Here is a 15,056-nt window from a genome sequence, read left to right on the forward strand (position 1 = left end):
TTGGAGAGGTGAAACCTGAACAGAACCCTGAATGATAAGAAGAAATACCAGTGTTTTGGGGGAGCTTGTCCTAAGCAGAGAACAGCAGCTGCAAAGACCCCAAGACACATACACTTGGTTATTAAGAATGGGAGCAGCAAGGAGTATGGCAAGAACACAGTGAGTTAAGGAAGAACGAAATCTAATGAGGCCATGCACTTTGGGAACTACAGTATGTAGAATCTCATAGGCTGTCACTGGGACTTGAGTTTTCCCTTGAGTGTGTGAGGAAGCCCTCAGAGTTTTGTGACTGACTTGTAGAGGTTCTAGTGGAGGGGACCAGAGTGGAAACAAAGAGACCAGTTAAAAAGCTATGGCAGCATGAATAAAAAAGTTTTGAGAGTATTCATTATGCCTTCCAAATAAAAGTAACTTTTTGGTTCATAATTTGTTCATAAATTAAGGACTGGCTACACTGTACTATTTAAAAATGTTAAGAAACATCAATAAGTAAAAATGTTGGGAAGAGATGATATATATGTAAGTATTATATCTAACTAAGTATTTACTAACTAGTCACATTGTTAAACAGTGCAAGGATCAAGAAAAGTTAAGCGTTGAAAAAAAATAAATAAATAAGTTATAAATAAAATAAACAGCCCAAGGAAATGTTCCAGTCTCCATAGGTAGACTCGGGGTCATCTTCTTTATTTAAATCTTTATTTAAATATGGACAGCATCCCACGAGACTTGGGGCTACACTAAGAATATTCAAATCCATGTTTTTAAAACCATCAGAGATAGAAAAAAAAAAAGTAGCGAATATCCCTTTTCAACTGGAATAAACTTGTCTTAATTCTAGAACTTTTCCATGCCAATGTTTTCACGCTTCCTTTGTATTTTATCTTGTAGCTCATTATCAAATTATAGTGATTTGAAGAAAGAGTCTGCTGTGAACTTAAGTGCTCCTAGAACCCCAGGAAGGCATGGATTGACAACCACACCTCAACAAAAACTCCTCTCCCAGCACTTGCCACAGAGGCAGGGAAATGATACAGATAAGACTCAGGGTGCACAGACTTGTGTGGCCAACGGTGTAATGGCAGCACAAAACCAGATGGAATGTGAGGAGGAGAAAGCTGCCACTCTTAGCCCAGATACTTCTATTCAAGCTTCTGAACCCTTGCTTGATATGCACATAGTGAATGGAGAAAGAGATGAAACTGCCACAGCTCCTGCATCACCCACAACAGATAGCTGTGATGGAAATGCTTCTGACGGTAGCTACAGGACTCCAGGCATAGGCCAAGTGCTCCCCCTAGAAGAAAGAGGGGCAGAAACAGAAACCAAGGTACAAGAGAGGGAGAATGGGGAAAGCCCTCTGGAACTGGAGCAGCTGGACCAGCACCATGAGATGAAGGTAGAGCATGAGACTAGCTCATAAGCAGGGAAAACCCTGCCTATTCGATTGTTGTCTTAAAACTCTTTATTTATTGCACCCCTGAAATGTATGAATCAGATCACCCACACTGGCAGTTAAACGATTTTCAAGCTCTGGCTGCTGATGAGCATTTCCCCTATGCTCTAAGCAGATATTTTACTTTTTCTTTTCATGTAGTTTCTGTTAATATCTCTGTTGTAATTTCAGGAGTCAGAACAGTGTGGAAACTTTAATATAGGAAATCCACAAATGTATTGTTTTTACATAGAAAGAAAATGTTCCTTGTTGCTCTAGATGTTGGTGCTGTATCCCTAATACTTATAGGCCAAGCAAGAAGAAATTGTATAATCTTTCTTGTTCAGAAGTTTCTAATAGAATAAATAGGCCTGTAAGATGAACTTGCCACTAGTAAATGTTACTTTTAAGGACATGAATATGGAAGTATTAAATTATTCAACAGATTATAACTCTAGGCTTTTAATTTTTTTACGTTTTCTAATTAATACCCAATTTTATAATAAATGGTGTAGTCTTTGAGTTAGAAGGCCATTTAAAAATCATTTTAGAGCCAGGCATGTTGGCTGATTGCTGTAATCCCAGTGCTTTGCGGGGCCAAGGCAGGAAGAATTCCTCAGCCCAGTAATTCAAGACCAGCCTGGGCAACATGGCGAGAGCCCATATCTACAAAAATTTTAAAACTTAGCAGAGCATGATAGTTTACACCTGTGGTCTCAGCTACTCGGGAGGCTGAGGTGGGAGAATGTCTTGAGCCCAGGAGGTCAAGGCTGTAATGAGCCATGATTGTGCCACTGCACGCCAGCCAGGGTGACAGAGCGAAACCCTGTCTCAAAAAACAAGGAAAAAAAAAATCTTAGTTTAGCAATTCATTAATATAAGAAGAAATAGCCCCAGAAAGCTTATGATTTTTTTTTCAAGGTCACACTGTTTTTTGAATAATAGCTCACAACCCTCATGCTGTGACTCCCAGGCCAGTGTTGTGTCCCTGAAGCAACACATCACAAACTTAAATGGCTAAATGCAAGAAATGTCAATAAATGAAGCAGCCGTGGTAATAAGCTGGTGGGATTGTTGAGAACTGGACATTTCTGTCCTTTCTAAAGAAGAAAGTGATTTGATGAACTGCCTGGATGGGGTTTCTGCCCATATGCACAATGTCAGCTAAGAAAGAGCTGATTTGCTGGTGAAACATATACTGACTCTGAAGCAGAGAAAGTTTAAAGAAGGAAGTGGGTGGGAGAAAGTGAGTCATACTTGGTAACATTATCTGAAACAGTAAAGAAACAGGACATTGCAAAGTGAATCCCTATACCTCAATACAATGATAGATTTTTAGTTTATTTGTTCGTGAACCATGTTGGAAGGAAGAGAAGGTTAGAACGAAGAAAATCTTTTGCCACTGTTGGGATGATGCCACCAACAAGTATATATAAAATAGTAAGAGCTGTTCTTACAAAGAAAAATATTCTAATTGGTGATGATGCCTATGGTTGTTGGATGGTACTTTTTCTTCCCTTCACATATTATTATGGATGCATTTTCATATATGAATCTTACTTCTTTGGGAGAGATTTTATAGAATTTTCCTATTAAACTAGTGAAACATAGAATAGTACTACTGGCCTTTCTCCTGAATGGGCCTTTACACAGTGGATGGCACATGCTGTATGTGGGAAGAAAAAGCAGATTTTCTCTGCAGAGCGGTTGATGCGAACACCACATCTCTCCTGTTAAAATGGAATGTTAGGATTTCATATCTGTGCTGCGGCAGTGTGTTCACCTTCGCTGCACTGATGTTTGTTATGTTGCCTTTCCTTGTTCCTAAATGCAAACATACATCTTAGTAGTGTTAAGATGGTAAATAAAATTAGGTAAATTTTATTAAATTAGAAAAAGAAATTAATAAAAATGTCAATAGTAATATAGTGGACCAAACAATTAGAACAAAGAAATCTCAATTCTACTTCTGGCTTGTCCATTAACTAGCAGTATGAGCTTGAACAAGTCAATAATTCTTTGTGTATTTAGTGAAAGAATCTAAACTGTATATAATCTTAAGCCCCTATCTTCATGTTGTAACCCCCCCTCCCAAAAAAAAAGAAAAATCTTAAGGCCCATTTCAGTGATTATATATTAATTCTGTTATGCTGTGATGTAGGTATATTCCCTTGTTAGCATAGCACAGCAGACTATCAGCTGCTGCTTAAGCTGTCCAATGTGTTGAACTTCTAAGATATAATGGAATATTTTTAGTTTCAATATGCAGACAACTGAAAAACTTTAATCTTCCTGGAAGTGGAATAGTCTTAAATATGTTTCATTTAAGCTAGCGTTAGATATGATGGGCATTTCCCAAATGCCCGTAGGAGTGGGAAAATGAAGGGATAGGGAATGAAAGAAAGGAGAGCAGAGCAGCCGGGTGCGGTGGCTCACACCTGTGTAATCCCAGCACTTTGGAAGGCCGAGGTGGGTGGATTGCTTGAGTCCAGGAGTTGGAGACCAACCTGAGCAACATGGCAAAACCCCATCTCTACTAAAAATACAAAAAATCAGCTGGTGTGGTGTCATGTACCACCAGCTACTCGGGAGGCTGAGGTGGGAGGATCGCTTGAGCCTGGGAGGCAGAGGTTGCAGTGAGCTGAGATCGCACCACAGTGCTCCAGGCTAGGTGACAGAGTGAGACCCTGTCTCAAAAATTTTATATATATATATATATATATATATATATATATATGTATATCTTAAAGGCAACTTTTCTTTATTCACTTAGAACTGAACGGTGAACTCAGAAAATTCTTTTTTATGGCTACTCAGTTTACTATGTTCATAATAGAAGAAAGAAAAATGTGAAAAAAATTGACCTGTTCAATTAAAAAATTCAGTGTGCCAGTCTCACTCTCCTGGGCACCAGTAACATAGAAATGGACTAGACAAGCCCTATCAACAAAGCCTCAGTCCACTGAGGGGTGAGAGACATACACAAATTGACATAATATGATACAGTAAGTGCTTTGGAAATACAGATGACTGGGCCAGGTGCAGTGGCTCACACTTGCTATCCCAGCACTTTGGGAGGCTAAGGCAGAGGATCTCTCGAGCCCAGGAGTTCGAGACCAACCTGGGCAATGGGCAAAACCCCATCTCTACAAAAAATTTAAAAGTTCGCTGGGTGTGGTGGCACTTGCCTGTGGTCACAGCTACTCGGGAGGCTTAGGTGGGAGGATTGCTTGAACCCAGAAGGTCGAGGCAGCAGTGAGCTATGATCCTGCTACTTCACTCTCACCTGGGCCACAGAGCTGAGACCTTGTCTCAAAAAAAAAAGGAAATGCAGATGAAGGAGCAGTTGTGCCCCAGGAGTACTAGTTGAGGGCCAGGCAGCTCAGAAGCAGTTGAAGTAGCCTTGAAGCAAGGATGGGAGATTGCTGGGTGAGATCAAAGATACACTGGGATGGGGGTGAGTGAAAGTGTGAGCAATGAGTAGAGGCAAGATTGTAGATGCTGCATTTGGGGGAATATTTCTGACTGCATAATCAGAGGTCAGAATGGCTAGAGAAATTGATACAGAGGTACAAGTCTAGATTTAGAAGAGTAAGCTAAGAACAGACTGCAATGGGCTTTTGAATGCCTGTTAAGAATATACATATTTTTTTCCTGAAAACATTAGAGACTTTTTTTAAAAGTTTGGAAGTTTAAAAAGTTTAAAAATCTTAAAAGGTTTTTAAAACCTTTTAAGTTGCTAAAAGTTTACAATTTTCATTGAAAAAGAGGAAAATTGGCAAAGCACAGAAAATACACACAAAAACCACACCCATAATTCTACCAGTGAGAATTGCTTAGATATTTGATATTCTAGCTTGTTTTTCTGAGCTGTTTGAAAAAACATACTTGATCGCATAATGTATGGTCACTCTGTATCCTGTTTTGTTGGGTTATACATAGGTATTTCCCCCATATGAATTCAGACTTTCCATAAGCCTAATATTATCTGGCCTCAGAAACAATTAAAGCATGGAAGTGACATGATGACACATGTGTGGGTTTTTGAAAAATGAGTCAGATGAAAGGGAAAACAGATGGAGCAGTGCACGTGGTTAGGAAGCAACTGTACTAGTCCAGGTGTGAGATGAAGGGGGCCTGGATGAGGCAGAGGGTGAGAGACAAGGAAGATTCTGAGGACCTTGTGGCTAGATGTGGGGGTTAAGTCAGGTTCAACTCCTAGGCTGGATGAATTGGCAGATGGCACGTGAACTACAAGAGAATGGAAGGCAGAACCTATTTTGTGGGCAAAAAAGTAAATTACATTTTGACATACCGAATTGAGGGGCTTCTTGGAAGTCCAGATGTAGATGTCTTACAAAAATAGAATATTCTGGGCTGGGCACAGTGGCTCACCCCTGTAATCCCAGCACTTTGGGAGGCCAAGGTTGGGGGATCACCTGAGGTCAGGAGTTCGAGACTAGCCTGGCCAGTATGGTGAAACCCCATCTCTACTAAAAATACAAAAATTAGCTAGGCTTGGTGGCAAGCACCTGTAGTCCCAGCTACTCAGGAGGCTGAGGCAGGCAAATTGCTTGAATTCTGGATGTGGAGGTTGCAGTGAGCCTAGGTCGTACCATTGCACTCCAGCCTGGATGACAGGGTGAGACTGTCTCAAAAAAAAAAAAAAAAGAATATTCTGGAAGCATTACGATTTATTGGTTTAGGCATGAAGGCTTTGGAATGAAAATACCTGAGTTCAAATCCCAGCCCCGTCACTTACTAGCTAGGTGACCACTGACACATCACTTTTTTTTATAATTAAAAAATTTTAATGGCTATTGCTTATTTTTTTATTTTATTTTATTTATTTATTTATTTATTTATTTATTTTGAGACAGGGTCTCGGTCTGTTGCCCAGGCTGCCAGGCTAGAGTGCAGTGACGCTATCTCGGCTCACTACAACCTCCACGTCCTAGGTTCAAGCAATTCTCCTGCCTCAGCCTCCTGAGTACCTGGGACTACAGGCATGCGCCACCACGCCTGGCTAATTTTTGTATTTTTTGTAGAGATGGGTTTTCACCATATTGCCCAGGCTGGTCTTGAATTCCTGAGCTCAAGTGATCCATCCGCCTCAGCCTCCCAAAGTGCTGACAGGTGTGAGCCACCGTGCCTGGCCAGACACATCACTTTTAACAAACTCTCCAGGCCATGGCTTCCTGACATGTTGAAATCATTGAGATGACAGGAAGGAAAGTAATGGTGTGGGTTTGAGAGAAGGAAGCAGAGTTGCTAATTAGGTTAGTTTTGTACTCTTATACTAAGTTTATGGTTTGTGCAAAACATCCATTTGGAGATATTAATTAAGCAAGTGGAACTATGGATCCAGAGCCCAGGAAAAGGGTAAGAATGTTAAGAGGATGTGCATGAGGGTGTGATGAACGTTGCCAAAGCAGAATGTGTAGGAACAGGAAATGGGCCAAGAGTTGAGCCATGAAGCACAAACAATAGAAAAGGAAGTTTAATAAATTGTCCAAGAGGAAAAAGAAGAGAGAACACTGTTTTGGAATCACAGGGATGGAGGGGAATGGGGTGGGGGTGCAGGCATATTGGTAAGCTTGAAGGAAAAAAGCATGGTCAGCATTTAGAATATGGAAGTAGGAGTTAACTTGGAGACCTAGCCTTTAGTAGGACTTGATAGCTAACTAGCTATAGACTAGTATATAACTTGGTGAACTTTGGGTAATTGAACAAAGTTGAGCAAATGTATATTGCACATAGGCTATGGGCAAGGCACTGCAGTAAATACAAAGAAGAAACTTATATTTGAGATGGAGAGTTAAGACAACAAATGACCATTACTCAAGATATCCTGAAGTAAAGGGAAAAGGCCTCACTGATAAAGCTAAGGTTTACATCATGGCTATTAGTGTGAATTCACTGTTGTTAGCAGAAACGGAGAAGTCATGGAGAATCCAGGACGGACTGAGGGACCACAGCACCGAGGTAGCTTGCGGGCTTGGTGATTGAAGTGTCGATTTGGGCAGTCCCCTGTCAAGACCAGCAGGAAGTCCTCCAGGTGCAAGACTTGGAGCTTGGAGAAGGTGGCTGTTGTGGCGACTGTGACCATGATTCTGAGAGCGTCGGGCAAAGACTATAGAGCCAATCAGAAGTCTTCCCAGCATTGCTGAGTGGCCTGGAATTCAAGAAAGAGAAAAAGCAAACTTGGAGTGGGAATTAGCCAGGATCAGCAAGTCAGCAGTGCCAAGAGAACAAAGGATGGGGTTTAACAGAATGTTGAGTTGAACCAGGAGAATTGGGAAAGATCAGGTGCTTAGAGGTCACAGCGTGTAGAAAGACCCAGTTTAGTTGAGTGTGAGAGAAATGGAAAGCTAAAATCTTGCTTTATATGGGGTTAAATACAAATTAAAAAGCCAGATGCCTAACCTAGTGGTCAGGAACACAGGCTCAAGAGCCAGGTCCTCTAGATTTGAATCCCACTCAGCCACTTACTAGCTCTGTGACCTTGAGCAGATTACTTTAACCTCCCTGCGCCTCAGTTTCCTCATCTGTAAAATGGAGATGACATATCTACCTTGTAACATTATGAGGTATAGATCATGTACTAGTTGTAAAGTACTTTAGAACAGTGCCTTGGCACATGAAAGCTATGTGTTTATTAATTAAACATTGTTTCCTCTCTTGTGAGTCAAGATCAATAGACTCAAAGCCTGAGATGTCATTTAATAGATCCAAATTTCAACACATTCTGCCAGGTTAATACCAGCACCTCTCTTTCAGTTCTCCCACTGTGGGATACACAGAGAAGTTTGCATGCCACCTCTTTTTTAACCTAGGGTTCCTGTATTTTGTTTCTCCTGCCTGAGGACTGTTGGTTATTACCACATGATGTACTTTCATTAGTGTGTACAAGGTTCTAACTTAAGGGAATTAACATAAAGCGTTTATAAATGACTGAGATACTTTGATGACTAAGTCTTTAGATAGGTTAATTCAGTTATTTAATGTGTATACATATTCAGTTTTTCTTGGTGCCTGTTCTTTAATTTCTATAAAACTCAAAAGACTTTAGTGTAACTTACACTACATAGATTATAAGAAGACCAAAGTTGTTCTGTCTTCACCGCCACTTACTTCCTGTCTGATCTTGTGCAAGTAACCAAACTTTTCTTCTTTGTGCAACCTCTATTTCCCTCTCCTCCCCATGTCACGAAAGAACGTAATTGAAACCTTCAGATTAAAAGTTCTCACTTTTAACTCTCCTTGAACCCAAGAGGCAGAGGTTGCAGTGAGCTGAGATTGTGCCGTTAACTCTCACTCATCTGTTCTCCCCTCTTATTTCAAGTTTTAAATTGGATAGTGTGGAAGACCTAAGTTTGGGAAAATATTGGTGGTAGGTTACAAGTAGGCCTGGACTACTTCTTGAAGCTTCTTGAAGGATCATGCCGAGCTGACAGCCTGTTGATGCTTATGACACTATATTATAAAGCAAGGAATGCTGGGCGCGGTGGCTTATGCCTGAAATCCCAGCACTTTGGGAGGCTGAGGCGGGTGGATCACCTGAGGTCAGGAGTTCTAGACCAGCCTGGCCAACATGGTGAAACCTTGTCTCTACTAAAAATGCAAAAATTAGCCGGATATGGTGGCAGGCGCCTATAATCCTAGCTACTCAGTGGGTGCTGAGGCAGGAGAATCACTTGAACCCAAGAGGCGGAGTTTGCAGTGAGCCGAGATCGTGCCATCGCACCCCAGCCTGGTGGACAAGAGCGAGACTTCATCTCAAAAAAAAAAAAAAAAGCAAGGAATAACATATGCATATCATAAGTGGGTGTTCTCTCTCTCTTTTTAATAATGTGAGCCTGGTGATAAATTCCCTACTGCTAACAAATCTTTCTTGAGACCTCATGACCCTTTTGATGGCATTTATGACATGATCTTATTTGACCATGAAACCTGTGTTTTATTCCACTACCTCCTGGTTTTCTTGTTCCCTAAATCCAGAGGGATTTCTCCTCATGCAAAAGGCTGTAGCAGAGCAAGAAGTTGGTTTTCACAGACCTGGGTTTGAATCCTGGCTCAGTCACTTACTAGCTGTATGACTTTGGGCAAGTTACTTAACCTCGTGATGGCACAGCTTCCTCATCTATAAAATGAGAGTGATAATCCTCCTGCTTCACAGGTGGATTAGGATTACAAGAGATAACTCATGTGCAGCACATAGAATAGTGCACGTAGTAAGTATTCATTAAATAGTGGTGGTTGTCACCATCTCTCACTTGTGATAGCTTCCTTGATTTCCCAGCTCTTTAGTTTCGTGATAAAGAATCTGCAGAACTTTGGAATATCACAGAACAAAGATGTCTAATACAAGTAATAGGTTAGACCAATTATGTGACATTCAAATGTCCTTGTGATCTAATTTTAATTTAACAGCCTGCAGCCCCAATGAAGACTTGTGTGTGACAAGACATATAAAATGACATATCAAAGTGTTGATGCATCTGATAAATTGTGGTAGAAAATCAAATATTCATTCCCTAAGTTGACTCAACTTCTTTACCAGAGAATGGGCTTGAGGGACCACAGAGATGTATGTACCTGTACAAAGGGTACACCCTCTCTTTCCATAGAAGAATATAATTAACTGACAGCAGAATTGAATAGAAACTTCACATGATTAAGAAATGTTCATTCATGTCCTATAAAAACCTGATAATTTACTTAGGTCATTTACATACATTTTGTTTTGACTATAACCTCTAATAAGTAGATAGGAAAAGCTGCAAAACCTTTTAGTAACTTTTGGTATATGTTTTTAGGAAAATTCTTCCTACCTAAAATGAAATCACATATGAGAACATGTGCTGAAGAGTCATAAAGAATAATATTGTCTGATTCATTTTAAAATAATTGAAGATTTTGCCTTTGAAGCATCTCTCAGGAAACTATAATTGTTTTTAGCATTTACAACATTCTTCCCAGAAGATCTGCCCCCCCGACTTGGTAGCTTTGAGGCACATGGCAGGGTGGATGGCACCAAGATTTTGAAGAATGAATCTCTGGTGCCACCCAAGTGTTTCTGCCTATCCAGTTAATGAACTCTGTGAGCTGCAGTGGGGGCCCTTTGTTCTGCCTCCAGCCATATGGGAGAGTCATGCCAAAAGGTCTGAAAAGAGCTGCAGGATCTGGTGACATCTGCAAATGAGGAGGCAGGACTGACACTGCAGTACATTCATGAAGCAGTGGGCTACAGTGACTAACAACCAGGCTGAACCTAAGCCCAGAGAGAAAGGAGCAGATCTCTCCCAAAGGGTACTGGAGGTGTGAAGGCAGACAGTAACAGCCTAGGAAGTGCATTACGCAGAAAGAGGAAAGTTAATTGTATACTCTATTACTGTAAGAGGAGTGTAACTTTTGGTGCTGATAGCTTAGATATCCTCTTGTGTGTTTTTATTTTGAGGCAATACTCTGGGAATCACCTTTCAATGTATGAGTATAGTATTGTGTATGTATTTGTAAGTTATTTATTTATTTATTTTTTGAGACAGAGTCTCACTCTGTCGCCCAGGCTGCGGTGCAATGGTGTGATCTCGGCTCACTGTAGCCTCCGCTTCCTGGGTTCAAGTGATTCTCCTGCCTCAGCCTCCTGAGTAGCTGGGACTACAGGCGTGCGCCACCATTCCCAGCTAATTTTTGTATTTTTAGTAGAGATGGGATTTTAAAAGTATCTTACTTTTGATATCTCTATTTAAAATAAAGGGATATCAAAAGTAAGATGCTTTTAAAATCCCATTTTTGAGAAACTATAAATTATATTTTAATCATAAATTATGTTGAAAAGTCAAGCTTTTTTTCTTAGACTTCAATAGAAGAAAATGGGATTATATATTAAATTAATAGTGCATGACTATTACTGTTTCCCAAAGGATTGCAAGAATAAATGGCTTCATGGTAAAGTGCTAAGCACAAGTAGTGGTTATGTGACTTTGAAGTGCCCAATGTTAAGAAACAGTATTTACCTATTTAGCTTTCCTATTAAAAAAAAAAAATCAGGCTATAGCCCCAAAGTACCAGCAATTTTAAAACTATTTTATTATTTATATGTAATTCTAATATAGTAATAAAGCCCCATGCATGCAAATAAATCATCTATTTCTCCTTAAATGTACTTATAGATGAGTTTCCTTAAATAAGTTTTTAAAGTTGGAAGCCACCATATTATTACTTCAAAATGACTGTATTTTGTATACCTAATATTTACTGAAATGCTGAAAAGTCTCTCTTTAATAGAATTTATGTTGGAAAAAAATAATATATAAATTAAAGTATATAATAATACCACTTTTCATTTCCAGGTGGATTTTGTAAGCAGATAGTTGGTGATTTGTCAGTCTGTCTATTTACAGGCACATATCACAGTCTTGGGTTTTGTTGAAAGAAAGATGATAGTGAGAGCCAAGGTATATCATGAATAGTAACTTAAAATCATGTGCTTGTCTATATGATACAGTTACTTTCTAACTCTGTGACCTTGGGTAAGTAACCTGGCCTCTTTGAGCCTCAGGATTTTGTTTTGTTGTATGTGTGCTGTCTGTAAAATAGAAATAATAATGGTATTTATTGTTGTAAGGATTCATCAGTTTATGTAAAATAATTATAACAGTGTCTGGCATACAATAATCAGTGAATAAGTGTTAGTTTTTGTTATTATGGTGGTATTATTATTGCTGTTTTAATTGACCTAAAGCAAGGCACAATTAGTCCGTAATTTACTCATCTCCATTCCAAAATCCCTAGTAACTTTTCTGCAAACCTATATGTAAGTGAGTGATTAAACCGTATGTTGTCAGCAAACTTACTTTTTGCTTATGCTTGTGTTGGCTTTGTCAGGGTTAGGGACCTAACATGTAGAAGACTGTCTGTGTGGAGAGAGCATAGCTTTTGCTAATAACTGCTGGCATCCCCCTTGGATTTTGCAAAATCTGACCAGGATATCCACAATTGCCAAGTTCAGCTAAAGCATGCTTTGCAGTCAGCAAAGATTGTTCTGATAAGCTTCCTATTTAAGATCCTGTAGGATTGTGGAAGACCTCAGGGGTGACTTCATTGCATAGCAGTAATACACAGTAAGATCTGTTAGTTAACGTACTCCCTGATTCATGAAAGATGTATTATTTTACCATGGCACAAGTTCTGCCAGGTTGCTGTCTTTAAAGATATTGTCAGAATTAGACTCAGAACATAGGATATGAGTGAGTCAAAACGATACATCACCACTATCAGAATAAAACCAAGGGCTTGAAAAGAATAGACTACTGCTACTAATAACAACATGTGTGTATTTCAAATGAATTTTGCTGAATGACAGAAACAAGGCTAAGAAGGCACATGCATTTACATGACATTATAGAAAGGAAAGATCACTAGGTACCAGGATCTGGTGGTAGGAGCATAGAGGGGGTTGATTACAAAGGGACACAAACATAGTTGAGGCATGATGAAATATTCCATATCTTGATTATGGTAGTGGTTATATCAGAGGTCCTCAGCCCGTAGGCCACGGACTGGTACCGGCTGGTCTGTGGCCTGTTAGGGATGTGGCCTTTTGAGTGGCGGGGCAGGCGAGCAAGTAAGTGAAGCTTCATCTGTATTTACAGGCTTGCTCCCCATCACTCACATTACCATCTGAGCTCCACCTCCTGTCAGATCAGCAGCAGCATTAGATTCTCGTGGGAACTTGAACCCTATTGTGAACCGCGCATGTGAGGGATCTAGGTTGCATGCTCCTTATGAGAATCTAATGACTGATGATCTGTCACTGTCTCCCATCACTCCCAGATGGGACTGTCTAGTTGCAGGAAAACAAGCTCAGGGCTCCCACTGATTCAACATTATGGTGAGTTGTATAATTACTTCCTTATATATTACAATGTAGTAATAATAGAAATAAAGTACACAATAAATGTAATGTGCTTAAATCATCCTGAAACCATCCCCCTCTCCCCACCCCAACCCAGTCAATGGAAAAATTGTCTTCCACAGAACCGGTCCCTGGTGCCAAAAAGGTTGGGGACCTCTGGGTTACATTATCACATGCATTTATCAAAACTCCTGGAACTGTACACCAAAAAGGGCAAATTTTACTGTTTATAAATTGTGCCTCAACCATTCTGGCTTAGAAAAGCAAAATAGTCCTGGCACAGTGGCTCATGCCTGTAATCCTAGCACTTTGGGAGGCCAAAGCGGGAGGAACACAGGTCAGGAGTTCGAGACCAGCCTGGCCAGCATGGTGAAACCCCATCTCTACTAAAACTACAAAAAATTAGCTGGGCATGGTGGCACACACCTGTAGTGTCAGCTGCTTGGGGGGCTGAGGCAGGAGAATTGCTTGAACCCGGCAGGCAGAGGTTGCAGTGAGCCAAGATCATGCCACTGCACTCCAGCCTGGGTGACAGAGCGAGACTCCGTCTCAAAAAAAAAAAAAAAACAACACAGCAAAATAAAACAAAGGACTTACAATGTTGATGCAGGGGAGTATTTGAATATGAAGGACAGCATATTCCTATATCTTCCTCTGAAATGTTGATAGGTGTCTTATGTAATTACTATGCATTTATGTTTACTTATTATAGTTTGGAAAGTCAAATTTTTATCCCATGATGTATTTAAGTTTTATCTCTTTTTCCTTATAAGTAGTAATTGCTTAAAAATTACTTAGGTTTTTAAATTTCATGGAGTATCCTGCATATGTATCATATATCAACCAGGATGCTTCTGGCCACAAGTAGCACTAAGCCCGGCCTAAACAATAATGAAGTTTATTGGCTTCATTCCTGTGGTTATGGAATGGTTGCTCATTGCACTTAAGCCTCCATATACTCTCATTCTCTGGGAGCCTCAAAAAGAGATGTCTTCCCATTGGGCTCTGCCTTAAGAGTAGGAAGCTTCCTATTGCCAAAGCCTTCAGTGTATATTTCCTCATATCTCATTGTCTCCGGAACCAATCACTATGTACTTGGATTCTTACACTATTCAAGGCCCCACCTTTTGATCTGGAAATAAGGTCTGTTTCCCTAGAGGAACTGACTATATAATAGTAATATATACACTAACCCAATCTGGATATTATTAAGAAATGAGGGGTGGGAAATATGCCAGGCTGGCAACCAACAATGCCAGTACTTTATCCCAAATTGTATTAAGTTAAACCCAAACTTTGACTAATTGTGGAATTAGATGACTACATAGTTCTTATTTCCATATTTCTGAGACCACAAATTACTTAAACACTATTATATTGCTTTACCTGAGGACTTCACCTAAAAATACCTCATTTCAATGCCACTGTAAGAAACAACACATTAACTTTACATATTAGAATGGATCTTGTGTGTAAAGTGTAAAGCATGAAGTAGATCTCATGTGGTGAACACAGTGAAGTATTCATAGAACTTAATAGCATTTATATGCAGTTTAAAATGTAGTATTTATACCTAAGTTAGACACTGGCTTAAAATATACTTTGATCTACTTTGCTTTTAGAGTTTTGCCTATACTTTATAATCTCCTACAGAGAAAGGGAGGGTATTTCAGCAAAGTACTAGATAGAAAGTTTTCAATA

General features: G+C 39.8%; 1 protein-coding gene across 8 annotated transcripts in view; it reads left to right on the top strand.

Moving 5' to 3' along the window:
• The window catches only part of FGD4 (FYVE, RhoGEF and PH domain containing 4), a 242,713-nt gene that overhangs the window by 179,369 nt on the left and 48,288 nt on the right, over positions 1-15,056 (top strand). For all 8 annotated transcript variants that reach the window (XM_054442565.2, XM_063672604.1, XM_063672609.1 and 5 more), the window contains one exon: positions 892-1,399. In XM_054442565.2, the coding sequence (XP_054298540.1) occupies positions 892-1,399 (508 nt within the window). The remainder of the gene's footprint in view (positions 1-891; positions 1,400-15,056) is intronic.

The sequence above is a fragment of the Pongo pygmaeus genome, chromosome 10 (genome assembly GCF_028885625.2).
Source record: "Pongo pygmaeus isolate AG05252 chromosome 10, NHGRI_mPonPyg2-v2.0_pri, whole genome shotgun sequence".
In the NCBI taxonomy this organism is placed as follows: Eukaryota; Metazoa; Chordata; class Mammalia; order Primates; family Hominidae; genus Pongo; species Pongo pygmaeus.